This window comes from Ochotona curzoniae, unplaced genomic scaffold, assembly GCF_017591425.1.
Source record: "Ochotona curzoniae isolate NIBS_2020 unplaced genomic scaffold, NIBS_Ocur_1.0 contig_4558, whole genome shotgun sequence".
NCBI classification, from domain to species: Eukaryota; Metazoa; Chordata; class Mammalia; order Lagomorpha; family Ochotonidae; genus Ochotona; species Ochotona curzoniae.
The window spans coordinates 1,384,546-1,400,298 of NW_024466327.1; the positions used below are offsets into that span (position 1 = coordinate 1,384,546).

The 15,753-nt window shown below is 43.0% G+C and overlaps 1 protein-coding gene across 1 annotated transcript in view; it reads left to right on the top strand.

Annotated features, from left to right (window-relative positions):
* The first annotated feature begins 3,822 nt into the window (after positions 1–3,822).
* Positions 3,823–15,753, top strand: part of MROH9 (maestro heat like repeat family member 9) — a 53,412-nt gene continuing 41,481 nt past the window's right edge. The window contains exons 1-5 of the mRNA XM_040986792.1: positions 3,823–3,955; positions 4,905–4,951; positions 12,136–12,215; positions 12,835–12,970; positions 13,946–14,032. Of these exons, the coding sequence (XP_040842726.1) occupies positions 3,823–3,955; positions 4,905–4,951; positions 12,136–12,215; positions 12,835–12,970; positions 13,946–14,032 (483 nt within the window). The remainder of the gene's footprint in view (positions 3,956–4,904; positions 4,952–12,135; positions 12,216–12,834; positions 12,971–13,945; positions 14,033–15,753) is intronic.

The following is a 15,753-nucleotide window of genomic DNA, read 5'->3' on the forward strand; positions in this document are numbered from 1 at the left end:
TAAAGTGCAGTACATTTTATTTAATAAGACATGTCAACAGGCTCTGATGCCTCCTGCATCTTTGACAGGTGCTGATTTGAATCCTGGATGCTCCCTATTTATTGTTTGGGAAAACCGTGGAGGATAGCTGAGGTCCTTGGAACCTGCACCCCTGTGGGGGATCTGGACGAAGCTCCTGACTCCTGGCTTCACATCAGCTCAGCTCTGCTTGTCGAGGCCTTTTGGAGCGTGAATCAGTGCATAGAAGACTCTTTCTGTCTTCTTCGTAACACTGTCTTTCAAATTTAAAAATTCGAAATCTTCCAAAAAATGTAATTTGTCTTCTTTTCTTTTTTTAAGTTGTATATTATGCTTCAAGAAGAACTTAAGGAAAATTGTGCAGGTCATTTTTTTTTTTTTAATTAACTGTAGTGCAGTGTAACCAGATGTTAAAGCCAAACTGATGGTAATCACTTGGACGATTGAGTTATACTGTTTAAAAATGACAGTAGGCAAAGAGATGGTACCTGAGTGGTCAGTTTATCATTAGAATGGGAGGAGGAAGTTAGCTAGTCCCAAACTTCTGAAGTTTGATTCGATACCAGATGCCATTGTGAATGATTTTGTCTTTTGAAGGAACTCCCCTGAGATGGAGCATAAAAGTTACCATCTCCACCATTAACTTGGGCAATTTTTTTCTTCCTCCTGCCACTGTGGCAGGAGTTCTGGGTTTCCCCTCTGCCCTGGACATATGGAACCCCCTCCTGCCACCGTGGCAGGAGCCCTTTTTCCCTAAATAAATCCTGCTTTGCAAACTAGAAAAAAATTTTAAAAAAATGACAGTAAGAACATGACATATCTAAACGGATGAGGTAAGTATTCAGTCGGGCTCACTGCAGCAGCCTGAAGCCCTCACCTTGTATGTGCTGGGACCCTATGTGGGCACAAGACTGTATCCTGGCTGCTCCACTTCCCATCCAGCTCCCTGCCTGTAGCCTGGGAAAGTAGGAGAGGATGGCCCAAAACCTTGGGACCCTGCAGCCACGTGGGAGACCTGGAGGGTTTTTTTTTCTTATTAATTTCTTCACTGACACTTAGGCCATACAGTAGCATCATTTTTTTTTAAGGAGGTTTTTTAATTTTCTTTTTCATTTCTTCAGCGACACATTGGTCATTCAGTAGTATATTATTTTTCTTCATGTTGCGAATTTCCTATTTTTCTTCATGTTGTTGATAGTTTTATGTTTCTTCATTGCACAGGATGCATAGTAACCATGTAATAAGGACTATTATATGAAAATGTGAAGACACAATTATGCATTCTCTACTTCCAAATCAGGGATGGACTCTCAATGACGCTATTAAATATATTTTACAATAGAATGCTGGACTCCCTGTCACTGTCCACACCTACAATATTAGGATATACTTACATAGCAGGATTTTGGACTTAGGACTGCTTGTGAAGGACTATATTACTGTAATAATATGAGCAAAATAAGTCGGCGGGGGGGAGGAGTGACCGGAAAAGCCAGAACCTATGGAAATGTTGGAAATGTGTCATAAAATAATGATAACAAAGGAAGAATGAATGAATGAAACACAATTAATGAAGCAATTTCATCTATTAAATGTGATCTACAAATAGAATCGTAGAGTAAAATGCAGAGCTCCATAAGGAAGTGGAGTGGGGAAAATATTCTCAGAAAATAAATTACATGTTAAAAACAACAGAAGGAATAGAAACATGGCTAGATAAGCTAGAAATATTTTTGAATGGAGAATAAATGAAAGCAAAATTAGCATCACGGTAAAGAGAATCTAAAAAGCAGGAGATAACATATTTGAATATAAACATAATACAAATTTCCATGAATATATACGTTGTGAAATAGACTATCATCCTAAAAAAATCCATTCAAGGCAGTCAATGTTTAGCAGTATTCTTTTAAATTTAATTTCAAAGACAGAAAATTTTTTGCAAACGCAGAAAGAGGGAGAAAGGTTAACAGAGAAGAAAACATAAAAACAGATCTACTCTTTTAGAAAAAGATTTCCTTACTTTTAAGATCAAAGATAACTGCAAACATGTCATCTCTCCTTGTCTCTCTGGTACACACACACACTCCGTGTAATAATAAAATTAACAATAACAACAAAAAGCATGAGCCTTTCTAGGTGAAGAAAGGCTCAAGTAAAAATGAACTTAATGGGCCCAGCGCGGTGGCACAGTGGTTAAGGTCCTCGTCTTGCACGCCCGGGATCCCATATGGACGCCGGTTCTATCCCAGTAGCCCCACTTCCCATCCAGCTCCCTGCCTGTGGCCCGGGAAAGCAGTTGAGGACAGCCCAAAGCTTTGGGAACCTGCACCCACCTGGGAGACCCGGAAGAGGCTCCTGGCTTCAGATTGGCATAGCATCGGCTGTTGCACTCACTTGGGGAGTGAATCATTGGACGTAAGATCTTCCTCTCTGTCTCTCCTCTCTGTATATCCGCCTTTCCAATAAAAATAAATCTTAAAAAAAAAATGAAATGAACCTAACAATAGCTGCACTAGAGACACGAGGAAAGCAGATTTGGGGTAACTACAAAGACGCTGCTTAGGATACTCAGATTTCATGTTGGAGCAGCTGGATTTGAGTTCTGTGTCTAAGTACAATTCTAGCTTCTTGCTGATGTGTTTCTGGGGAGCAACAGGTGACAAAGCTGGAGTGGAGGGATCTTAACCCTAACCCTAACCTTAACCCTAAGCCCTAACATTAACCTTAACTCTAAAACTATCCCTAACCTTAACCCTAACCCCTAATGCCTAACTCCTAACCAGAGCGCCCCAAGGGAGCTTTGGCTTGTCGCAATCCTGATTGTTATGAGAAATGAAATAGAAAAACATTATATGAGAGTGTTCTCTGTCTTATAAATAAATACACAAGTTAACCAAACAAACTGTGATAAAAGGGTGCAAATGAAAAAGAAGGGAAAAGGCATAAAAAAGCGTACGAGTACTAACACTGCCAAAGCAGAAGTTAGGAGTTTTAATCCAAATGAATGTGAATGTAATATGTGGAGTTTACACCTGAAGCAATAAACATCACATAATGAGATCGTTTGTAATAAGAAAAAATACTGATGATCATTAAAAATCCAAATTTACTAGTAACAAAAGAAAAAAAAATGGTCTCTAGTATTCCTATCCTGGAATCCAGGTTTTATATAAATCCATCTCCTTGGAGCTGAAACATCAAGGAAGGATTTTACATTGGTAATGAGAATTACTAATCAGCCGTCTTTGAGTTAGAAGGGAAATTATCTGAAGGGGGGATTACCTTCTTACATGAACCTGATAGGACAAAAACATCAGAGTCCGATACTGTCAGAATGCCCATGGAAGGGAGCAGATGGCATATGGGAAGGAGCGAGCAGCTTCTCGGAGCTGAGAGGTGCCCTCGACCACAGCAGCAAGCCTAAGGATCGGTCTGCAATCTTCAGGGAACGCTGCTGCCATCTGACCGGCATTGGAAGTGGATGCCGAGCCTCCCACCTGAGCTGACACCTGCCCTTGACCTGCGAGATAACTTGAGCAGAGAATATTGTTAAACTAAGAAACAATGTTCTGGTCTGCAGAATGCAAAGAAATAACAAATGGGTGTTTTTCTGACATTCAATTTGATTGAGCTTGACAAATAGCAGTCGGTAATTAATACAAATCCCGTACCATGTAATATAGTAGCATCGAAATTGGTGAAGAAAAAGGGAGCTAACGGAAAGTCACTGGTTTCTATATTAACACACACTCTTCTTTTTTCAGCATTAGTGGTGAAAGGATTTAATTGGCGTTTGTCAGCATGTCGTCCAAGAACCAAAGGACAAGTAAGGCTAAAGTAGAAATAGGAGTGTATGTGGGTGAGAGCGTGTGCCTGCTAGGGAATAGTGAAAGACCAAGAAAAAAGAAGGAGGAAGTGGTAGAGGCAGAGAGAGGTACGATTGCATGTCTGTTTCATCAATGGAAAAACTCACAAAACATGAAAGTCACCACGTGTGCGGATAGACTTTTCTGTGTAAATTTCAAAGAGAAGAAATCTCAGACCACAGCACCAAGCTGATAGAAGCAGTTTCATTGTATGTGATTCTATTTTTTTTTTTTTAAAGATTTTCTCTTATTATTATTGGAAAAGCAGATTTACAGAGAGAAGGAGAGACAGCGAGGGAAAGATCTTCCATCTGCTGGTTTGCTTCCCAAATGGCCATCACCGATGGTGCTGAGATGACCCAAAGCCATGAAGCAAGATCTTCTTCTGGGTCGGCCATGTGGATACAGGACCTCAAGGACCTCGGGCCATCCTCCTTTGCTTTCCCAGGTGATAAGCAGGGAGGTGCAAGAGAAGATGAGCAGCCGGGGCGTGAACTGGCACTCATGTGGGTTGTGGGCACTTACAGGTGGGGGACTAGCCTGTTGAGCCACTGCATCAGCCCGGTTCTATTTTCTGATAATATTGGAAGCTACTTCTACATAGCGATGGATTTTGTGTTTACTACATGAAGGCGTTGACTTCACAGCTACATCGTTGTATATCATCACAGCCAGATTGAACATCCGATGATAAACTTCTGCTTCAAAATTTAATTTTTTAGCAATTAATTTTAAGACCCATACTATCATTTCTCTTATTGAGCAACCCGATATATTTTAAATAAATATCACTTGATTTTAGTGCACTGCTCTTTTAATGCAATGTCATAGTCTACTAATTGCTTTGTTACGTGTGATTTAGAAATAGTCATAAAGAATTTAAGATGGACTTGAATGTGTATGTGTGTGTGTGTGTGGGGGGGTGCGATCTGCGTTGATCAGAGTTGGAAATAGAGTTCTGAGTTGAGAGTTGGAAATACAGTCTTTTTAATTATGATTCTTCTTTCTGCCGGATAGTAAGCAGTCTCCAGACTTTGCAATCCAGTATGAAATGGCACCACATGGTAAGTGAGATTTAGTTACATCAATGTAAGGGACCTTGATATGACTGAAATCTTTTGGGTGAAATATGACATATTCACTGGATCAGTGACAACGGTGTTCATCCCTCCAGCATCATCTATTCAAAAAAAAATTGAAGATTTATTCATTTTTATTGGAAAGTTGGATTTACATAGAGAAAGATCTTCCACACCCCAAGTGGCTGCAACAGCCAGAGCTGAGCTGATCCGAAGCCAGGAACCAGGAGCTTCTTCCGGGTCTCCCACGCGGATGTGGGGTTCCAAGGGTTTGGGCTGTCCTCTACTGCTTTCCCAGGGCACAAGCAGGGGAGCTGGATGGGAAGTGGAGCAGTCAGGATATGAACAAACATGCACATAGGATCCTGGTGCATACAAGGCAAGGACTTTAGCCACTAGGCTACAATGCTAGCCTCATCATCATCTTTTTTATGCCTTCTTTTCATTCCTTGAAAATAGCAACTCAGACGGTTTTTCCTACTTTTTCCACACCTGTGCTGCATTTCTTAACTTGTCTTTGCAACAGTCTCCTGCTCATATCCTTCCCTCCATGATCTGGAAACGTTTCCCATCAAGCTGCAGGCCCTACACCTAGCCCAGCTGGCTGCATTTGCTTGTCTGAGAAAAATATTGCTCTGCATTTTCCATTTCTACTTATCTTATCTTGCAAGGATTTCCAGGCATTTGGCTACTTTGCTAGTCCAACTTAAACTAGAAGACATAAGGAAGACATAAGGAAGACATAAGGAAGACCTTCTATCCTTGAAGACAGAATTGGAAGTGAAGATATTAAAACCAGTTGTGCTAGAATCCCCAGGTCAAAGTTTATGGTAATTAAACTGTTAGGAACAGTTGATGGAGAAGTCGATTTTATTCAAGAAATGAAAACAGTGACAGTAAAATCACATTATTAAATCGAGCTGTGTCAACATTTTCTAATTTTTATAGCGACTGGAGCCTGAAACATGAAGTTTGACATCTCATTCATCCCCACCTCACTCATTCATTCACTTAACCCACAAAATCTCTTTATCTGCCATTAATCAAATATTATACTATCCTTTTGATGTAAGAAGTAAAATAAAACTCAAGCCCTGGCTTCAAATCGATTTTGAGGATACTTTCATGAAGGAGAACCTTTCAGTGTCAGTAATTAGAGATTGGTGTAAGTATTTTTTTTAAAGATTTATTTATTTATTTATTGGAAAGTCAGATATACAGAGAGGAGGAGAGACAGAGAGGAAGATCTTCCATGCAATGATTCACTCCCCAAGTGAGCATAATGGCCAATGCTATGCCAATTCGAAGCCAGGATCCAGGAACTTCTTCCAGGTCTCCCAAGCGGGTGCAGGGTCCCAAGGCTTTGGGCCGTCCTCGACTGCTTTCCCAGGCCACAAGCAGGGAGCTGGATGGGAAGTGGAGCTGCTGGGATTAGAACCGGCGTCCATATGGGATCCTGGGGCGTTCAAGGTGAGGACTTTAGCCGCTAGGCCACGCCATCGGGCCCGATTGGTGTAAGTCTTAAGCAGGACAAGCGTGCAGCACATGTGGATTCCTTAACATCTATCGGCAGATGGAATACGTGAAGGGAGAGGAAAGAACAGAACGGCTCAAGAGAGGAATCAAACAGAAAGATACATTTGCAGAATAACCAATCACATGTTATCCCCCAGCAATCAGACTCTAAGGTGAAATTTTGTCTCCAGAAATTTCTTGGATTTGCTCTTTGGGAATGATGGATGGATCCGACGGGGCAATCAGGGTTGGATAAAGAGAGAAATGGAACTGCAATTCCGTGGCAAGGCAGGTTTCAAACACCCTTCAGTGACTCTTGTCCAGTGATGGCTGTTCTTATTTTTAGAGAGGAACTGAGACTTTTTGTCCTTATGTTAAAGAGGTATTAGGTATAGTTTGTTTTCAGAGAGGGGACATACTCTTAGGTGAGGAGAGAGTTTGATGAAGGAAATTCGCATACTGTTCATCTGGAAGTTGCCAACACTCAGAAGGAAGGGAAAGAGTGTTTGAATTCCAAGATAGAGGTGTACCTGGTGTCCCATGGCACCTACTTACGGCAACGAGTATATCCCAAGCTCATGTGAGGAGACGCTGTGGGTGTTGTGGGTAAGAGTGACGTTTTGGGCAGATGCCCACTCTCAAAATTCTTCAGAGCTTTGCCAAGGAGTTCAAAACTGCGAAGATTTAATGATGTAAGGGAGTGTCTTACTCCAACAGAATTCTAGATTATGTAAAATAAACAGAAGCGTTGCCAGATACCGCAGGCATCTCAGTCATCTCACTGGGAGCTTCTGCCCACTGGGAACACCCTGTGCAAGGGCCAAGGGGATGTGTATTTCATGATTTCTAAAATAAAGATCTATGTGTAATTAGCTTCATTCAGAACATGTACCTGAGTCTTGATCTAGGATTCCATAAAATCCTAGATTCTATGGAATTGTATCATAAACCAAGAAAATGAAATAAAATAGCAAGTGCCAAATCTCTAGGAATACGGCTACCTCTTAGGAGAGCTGTTGGTGACCACAACTTCTTGGGTCAGAAGCAATGAGAAACAGGCAAGAGATATGAAAGTGTGCTGTGGCTGACAACAGGTTCCTTATGTCTCTGTCACAACAGAGAAACAAAGATAGGGGAAACTCAGGGGAATAGGGGACAGGCAACTCAACGCAGGGAATTTATAACGTGCTGGGCCTAGATGCTTGGAATGAAAGACTTCTTCATTCTTCACAGTTGTTGGGGGGAAGTCCTGGGGTCAGTTACCCCCACTTTGCAAACGGGGAAGCAGAACCTAAAGATGACCCATCAAGTTGCCAAGTGGCAGAGTCACAACACAAACTCAAGGAATCCAGTGACAGAAGCACTGCTCTAAAACCCAACGCTGACCATAAAAACCCCAAACTGTGCTTTCCCTGGGGCTTGGGGAAGACTTGTGAACAAAGTATGCAGTTCAACATTTTTAAATAAGAAGATTCTAGCTTCCTGATGACAAGGAGCCTGTTCTGATCATCCAAAGTGATGGAAAATTTTTGTGTTTGGACTTGAAATAGTCAATGCAGAAGAAAGCTTTGTGGCAACAAACGATGGGGAAGAGGGAGAAACACAGTGACAAAGGTAGCACAAAATGAAACAATTATGCCCTTCTTGTACCCTGGAAATGATAACTGCTATTCAAAACGAGTAGTGTTAGCATGCCTACTAATGCCTGTTCCTGGACGAGGCACAGAGAACCACTACCTGGAACCATGGCATTGGACCTGCCAAGAGGAAACACTTGGAAACTGCCTAATGTGCCCCTTTGTACTGTGCTGTACACATGTTCCTTTTTTTTTAGAATCTGCATTAGTAAAATTGGCACAGCACTTTCAAAGTTCCATCAAAGGGATAGTTCTAGAGATAATCCACTTTTCATGGTTGGACCAAGCTGCAAGTCTGCATCTAAAACTGCAATGACGGGCCCGGCGGAGTGGCCTAGTGGCTAAAGTCCTCGCCTTGAACGCCCCGGGATCCCAAATGGGCACTGGTTCTAATCCCGGTTGCTCCACTTCCCATCCAGCTCCCTGCTTGTGGCCTGGGAAAGCAGTAGATGACGGCCCAAAGCTTTGGGATCCTGCACCCGTGTGGGATACCTGAAAGCAGTTCCTGGTTCCCGGCTTTAGATTGGCACAGTACCAGCCGTTGCGCTCACTTGGGGAGTGAATCATTGCATGGAAGATCTTTCTCTCTGTCTCACCTCCTCTCTGTATATCTGACTTTGTAATAAAAATAAATAAATCTTTAAATAAATAAATAAATAAATAAAAATGTAATGAATCTCTTGTTCTTGTATGTTGGCAACACCCGCGTCGCCACGTACCCCGAGCTCCGAGTTGAGCGGAGGGACTAGGGTTATGAGACAGACAAGACAGACAAGACAGACAACACACAGACACAGTGGGTCATTCATGTGAGGAGAATGCCCATTTATTTGAAGTCAAGCTGCATCTTTTATAGTCTGCTTGGCCCCTCCCAGGATCCTCCCAATGGTTAAGCCACACCTAAGCTCCCCCAAGGACATGCAACAATGGGAAGCAGGAAGGAGGGAAATTGCAGTGGAGCCACAGGCTAAATGTATCAGGCCATGATTGCCCTTTCTGTTACACCCTTGAGAAACAAGCTGTGCTGTGGAGTTAACCCTTGGGAGACCGGGGCCTACACTTGTAAAGGGATTATTATGCATATTGGTGAATGTCCCTCACAAATCTTCCACTTTAATTATTTTCTTTTAGCCTTAATACAATATCATTCATTTCATTCCTTTGCCCTTAAACCGCCAAAATTCTTTATTTCTGTGGTGGAGATGGATGCCCTAGTAAGAACGTAGAAATCAAGATAATAGCTTTCAATTTGAATTTGCCAACTCTTGATTTTCCTCTAATTAGAATTGTAAAGTGGGGATTTGCCAATGGTAACTGTGTATACACAAACACACACACACCCACACACACACAAAGCAGTTTATTTAACTCACAGTACTAGAGAACCAAGGGCTCACCACTGACAACTACTCCACCTTCGTGAAGTCCCTGTGGTGGATTCGGTGGATGCGACACTATGGCAGGGACACATGCAAGAGCCAGAGGTCACAGCACAAGGCAGGAGACTGGAGAGTGTGGGTGACCCAGTCTACCTTTTATAACAACCCTCTCAGACGTCCCATAAGAACTACTTTATACTTTAATCCCTTCCATGGAAAGCCTCCAGTAACCATCACTCTATTATTTCATATCCCTTTCCAAGTTTCCAACACATGTTCGCCGCTCCAGATGGAGGCAAACCATATCTTAATCACAGCACTCTCAGTGAGAGATGACCCTACTATCTGTTAGAAGTATAATAGTTGAGGCCCAGTGCGGTAGTCTAGTAACTAAAGTTCTTGCCTTGCACGTGTCCATTATCCCATGTGGGCACCAGTTCTTGTCTCAGTGGCCCTGTTTCCCATCCAGCTCCTTGCTTATGGCCTGGGAAAGCAGTGGAGGACAGCCCAAGGCTTTGGTACCCTGCACCCTCGTGGGAGACTCTTAGGAGGCTCCTGGCTTAGGGTTGGCTCAGCTCTGGCCGTTGTGGTCACTTGGGGAGTGAACCATTGGACGGAAGATCTTCCTCTCTGTCTCTCTTCCTCTTTGGATATCCACCTTTCCAATAAAAACAGAAGAAAAAAAAAGAATAAACTCCATTATATATCATCCATATTTTCTTTATCCAAGCCAATTCCAAGTCTTGCCCTTGGGAACAATGCTTCCCAGAACAAGACAGCACAGGCGTCTCTGAAATAACAATTTTGGGTGTGTATTCCTAAGTGACATTGCTGGATCACATGACAGTTACACTTTTAATAATTTCTTAGTTCCACAGTATTTTCCATTCTGGCTATTTTTATTCCCATCAACAGTATATGAAGATTCTCTTTTCTCTGTCCCCTCAACAGCATTTGTCAATTTCTTGTTTTTTTTTTTTTAAGATTATTCATCTTAAGAAGTGTGAGGTGAGAGTAATCATTGATGTTGAGCAGCATTTTCATATACCTGTTGAGCCATTGATGTATCTTTTTTTTTTGAAAAATCGCTACTCCGTTTTTTTCTTTTTTTGGCAATTTTAAACATTTTGACTTTAAATTTTAATTATTTGCTTTTGTTCTTTTTTCTTCTAAGTGTTTCCACATGTTAAATTGCAGTGCGTTGTCAGGAATGCGACTTTCAAACGCTTTTTATTCCATCGGTGACTTTTCATTTTTGTTGATTCTTTTCTGTGCAGAAACTTCAGCTTTATGAAATCTCCCTTTTGTGTTTAATTTGCTTGTCCATATTCCAAAAATGTCAATTTCAATAGAATATTAAACTTGATTTTCTATAGTTTCTTGTAGTAATTTTCCTGTGTCAGGAATTAGGGTTGGGTTTTTGAGCCGTTATTGGCTTGATTTTTTTTTTTAATTTTTAATTGTTAATAACATTGTATTATGTGAAACAGTTTTATAGGCACTGGGACTCCCCCCACCCCACCCACAACCCTCCCCCCATGGTTGGCTTGATTTTTACAAATGGCGTAAAGATGATCGGATTTGGTTTCTCTGCCTGTGTGTTTCTAATTGTCTTAACATTAATCGGAGTGACGATCCTTCCCCATTGTGTGTTGTTGGCATCCTAACAGAGTTGATTAGCCTCATCCTGTTAAGCTACGAACCCGCATTTATACCTGTCCATACAGTCGAAACTACTGTAGCTTAAGTCGTGCAACAAATCAGACGGGGCAGTCGCCTCCAGCTTTAGTCTTCTTTTCAATGTTCTCTTGGCTAACTGAATCCTATCATTCCTGAAAACCGTTATGATATGTTAATGGAATTGTTTTAACTATCTTTTTAAAATGTTAGACAGCCATATACTGACTTTGATTTTCCTTGAATAGCATGAGTTTAATCATTTCTTCAGCAAGCCTGAATTAAATGGCTCTGCTGGCATTTGAAAAAAAAAAAAAAAAGATGTATTTGTTCTTATTGGAAAGGCAGATGAGATTTAGAGAGAGACAGAAAGCTCTTGCATCTGCTGGTGCAATCCCCGAATGGCCTCAATGGCCAGAAAGGAGTGGATCTCGAGCCAGGTGGCAGAGCTGTTTCTGGGGCTTCCATGCGGGTACAGAGTTCCAAGGCCTCGGGCCGTCCTCTGCTGATTTTTAGGCCTCAAGCAGGGAGCTGGATTGGACATGGAGCAGCTGGACCAGACACTAGTGTCCATATTGAATTCCAGCGCTTGCAAGATGAGGACTCAGCCATTGAGCCATTGCGCTGAGCTCTCTGCCTGCGTGTCTGTAGGGAGACTCCGCACTGAGTTCCAGTTAACAGGGGACTTCAGAAGTGTGCCTGGGAAGGAGGCTCTCTAACCCCATGCCATCTAGGGATGCAAATGACAGAAAAACAGCGGGGATTGGAAAAGCCCACCGCTTGGGCAGACATGCTAGCTAGCTTAAATTATACATTTTCTGATCTCAACATTTCTGAGAATCCTTGAGGTTGTTTTCAAGCATGATTGAGCCTCTTTAGTTTCTATAAAATGGAGAATTCACTGCAGTGTTGTGCACTTCACTGACTATAATCATTGATTTTACTCTTCTGTGGTGCATAGGAGAATAAAGCTGCAAGTTTGTGGGAAGCATATACAGGCATGATTTCTTATCAGTCCATGATCCTAGCCACAAACTCCAGGTATAATTTTTTTCATGTTCTCTTTTTTTCATTGAATATCATGAAAACTTTAGCTTTCAAAAATATCACAATTGTGAAAAAAAAAAAGTTGAAAAATACTCCAAATTCAGCAACATCTACCTTGGTCTCAATATTTCCCCCCCATCTTTCTGTGTTACATGGGTCAACCGGTAATCTTTCCAGCTGGTGATGGGCATATTTGCTTTGCATTGAATTTAAGGGTGCAGCTATCCTCAATTCAGAAATGTAGAATTAATACGTAAAAAGTGTAGTACCATCAATTAGAAATTGTGGTATCACACAGTTGGACTCCGAAAGCTTAGTGTCGGTTTGCGGACATGACTGGGAGTGTAACAATATTTCACAAAAGTATGTGTATGGAGAAACCTATCTAATTTCAAAAGAATCTTTTGCGGATGATAACTATGAGAAAATTCATTCCTTCATATTTAAAATGCCACCTGTCATTTTAAAGAGCATATGTAGCACGTGCGTTAAATGTAAAAACAAGCCCTGGCCCTCACTTTCCAGTCCTTTTATCACCAGAAGAGAGTTCCTAATGTTAGGGGACATTTGTGTTTGTTAAGCATTTAATCATCATAGTTTTTTTTCTTGACAGCTATGTGGAGCCTGCTATACAGTACGAAATTCAACTGCAGCTGATAGAGTTGTCCTTTAAAATGGTGTTTTCCATACCAAGTCTTGAGGAAGTGAAAGCGAGGGGGACTGGTGCTGAGGATACAACAGACCTGGTGGTAAGCTGTACTTTCCTTGCATCGTAAGAATACCATGGCAGGCACCACAGCCTTCCTGCATGTTGCATCTCAGAGGGTACAGTCTTTATTATTTTCTCCTTGGATTTTCTTAGATAGAATGAGGCAATCGTCTTTTCTAGAACAAATTTCTATCTCTGGTATCGGGGTCCCTCATCCCGCGAGCAAGACCCCGATACGGTAAAGACTCTTTGAAAAGTTTATTTCTGTGGACTTCAAGGGTAGCGGCAAAGTGAAAGCAGTTACAGCAGTTGTAAGAGTTATTGCTTAAGACTTCAAGCGTAGCAGCAAAGCGAAAGCAGTTACAGCCCTAGCGATAGCCACACGCCTGGGGGAATCTCCTCTTTAACTATTTTTTACCCACAACTTTTTTACATTACACAAACCAATCCATACACAGCTCCTCACATCATGCGGCAAGCACACCAATCATGACTTAGGTCACGCAGCTTCCCTGCGTGCTCGTCCCAATCCTCAGTAACTTCCCGAAACCTGTTTACCACCTTTGTGCCACGAAACAATGATCAACAAGTGCCATCTTTGAGGCGCGGCTCCGCTCTCCACACTCTGGATTTTGTATGAATTCCACAAACCATAGGACTTCATAAATTACATAGGACTTCAAGGAGCAAACGGATACAGATGCTCTCAGTGATAGCAGAGTTTATGAGCAGGTGCTACCAAGAAGGGAATGGGAGCAGAGGGAAGTGGAGATAGGAAAAATCCTCTGGGAAGATCAGCAATATCTCTGGTTTCTGCTTTACATTTCTGTGAGTGTGCTTGCTTCGTAAGCTGGGAAAGAAATTGTTGCTGTGAGGCTCTGAGTGTGGTAACGTTAGCATGGCCACTTCTTCCTTACCTTCAGTTTATGGGGTGGTGGACTGCAGACATCTGATGCAAAACTATGAATTTTAGTTGTGATTGAACAGATAGCTCTAGGACTTTTTTGTATTCCAGAGTTTACACCAAAATACTTTAAACATATATGAAGACACTCTTCTCATCTTAGTATCTAAAGATCTCTACAAACTACAGATCTTAAAGGTAAAGTAAAAGAAAATAAGACATTTTACTGTTTTTTCCAAAACTTTTCGTGATAATTACATGTTTGAGCATGGTGGGAAGGCTTCAGGATTAGGGATAAGTGGATGAAATCATTATTTCCAAATTTTCTGTTTCTGGGGAAAAGGGGAGAGATAAAGGGGGAAGCTACACTTGGCTTCCCAAATGTCCCAGGACCCAGGGATGGGGAACCGCCATGCAACATCAACCCAGGGGGTATGCTGTCTGTTTCACTGATCCAATGATGTAGTCCATCCAATGTCCATTGGCTGCTCTAGTCAAGCTCAAGTTTCCACTCACCCAGATTTTGATCATCATTTAGTTGGGATAGTTGTCCGATTTGCTCCGTTCTCTTTCTGCTATGGTACCAAATGGGCTGCCATATTCTCCGTGTACATCTGGGTCTGTGTCCACTGCTCCATCTTTTTCACTGAAGAGGTCATATTCTTGCAGATGAGTCCAAGGACCTGGGACAGGCGACCCAAGCCCCACCCGATCCCCAGGCCCTGGGAGCACAAACCCAGGACCTGAGCCAGGTGGCTGGAGCCCCACTGGATCCTCCACCCTCAAGGGTCACAAACCCAGCACCCCCATGCAGGCAGGCCAAGAGAACCAGGTCAGGTGACCAGAGCCTTGCCAGATCCCTGACCCTAGGGCTCACGAACATGTCACTCCCCACCCCCTTTGCAGACAGGCCACGAGACCCTGACCAGGTAACCTGAGCCTCACCAGATCCCCAACCTTCAGGGATCATGAACCTGGCACCTACCTCACAGGTGGGCACAGGGGCTTCAGGCCAGGTGACCTGAGTCTGGCCCAATCCCCCACCACTGGGGCTCATGAATGTGGCACCTCCACACAGGTGGACCCAGGACCCGCGTCAAGCTACTCGAACCCTGCCAGATCCCCTGGGGCTCATGAACCCAGCACCTACCTGCTAGGCAGGTCCCAGGACCCAGGCCAGGCAACCTGAGCCCCACCAGACCCTTGGCTCATGAATCTGACACCACCTACCCCACGCTGACATGATCCTCTTACCTCAGTATCCACCATCTTATCGTGCAGCCTGGCGAGTCTAATCTGCTCCCAGTTCCGGCTCCTGCTAGTGGGTGCTGCAGCCTATCCCAGCCCAGCCTGATCCTTGTCCCAGCCCTAATGTGAACTGGCTGGTGTTGTGGCCTCACCTGGCTCCTCCTGCATCCTGTCCTGGTTCTCAGATCTGCTGGTGATGTTACATATTTACCCAGCCTGGTCTGTCCCCAGACTTGATCTACAGTACTGTTACCTGGCATGGTCTTGGCTGCTCCTTGCTTTGACACTTGCACTCATCCACAGGGATTGCATCCTGATGAAGGAGTTTTCTAAGCTTCTCTATTGGGTTTCCACCCAGTGGCAGTTCTGCACACCTATGGGTCCTTGGCCACCTCCTGTCCTAGCAAAAACATTGGCTTTGCTCAACTGGCCCACACCCTTTCTGGTTTTTAATTGTTGGGTGTTGCATCCCAGCAATACCTGGTCCGCACCCAAACACAACTTTCGTATGGTTCAGCAGGGGTCAAGACCTAACCCAGCTTATTCTACACCCATCCTGGCTCTCATAAGTACCAGTGAGTGCTGGAATCTAACCCAGTCTGCCAGTTCCCAGACCCAGTCCACATCTGCACTGATGGAGGCTGTAGCCATGTCCAGCCCATCCTACTACC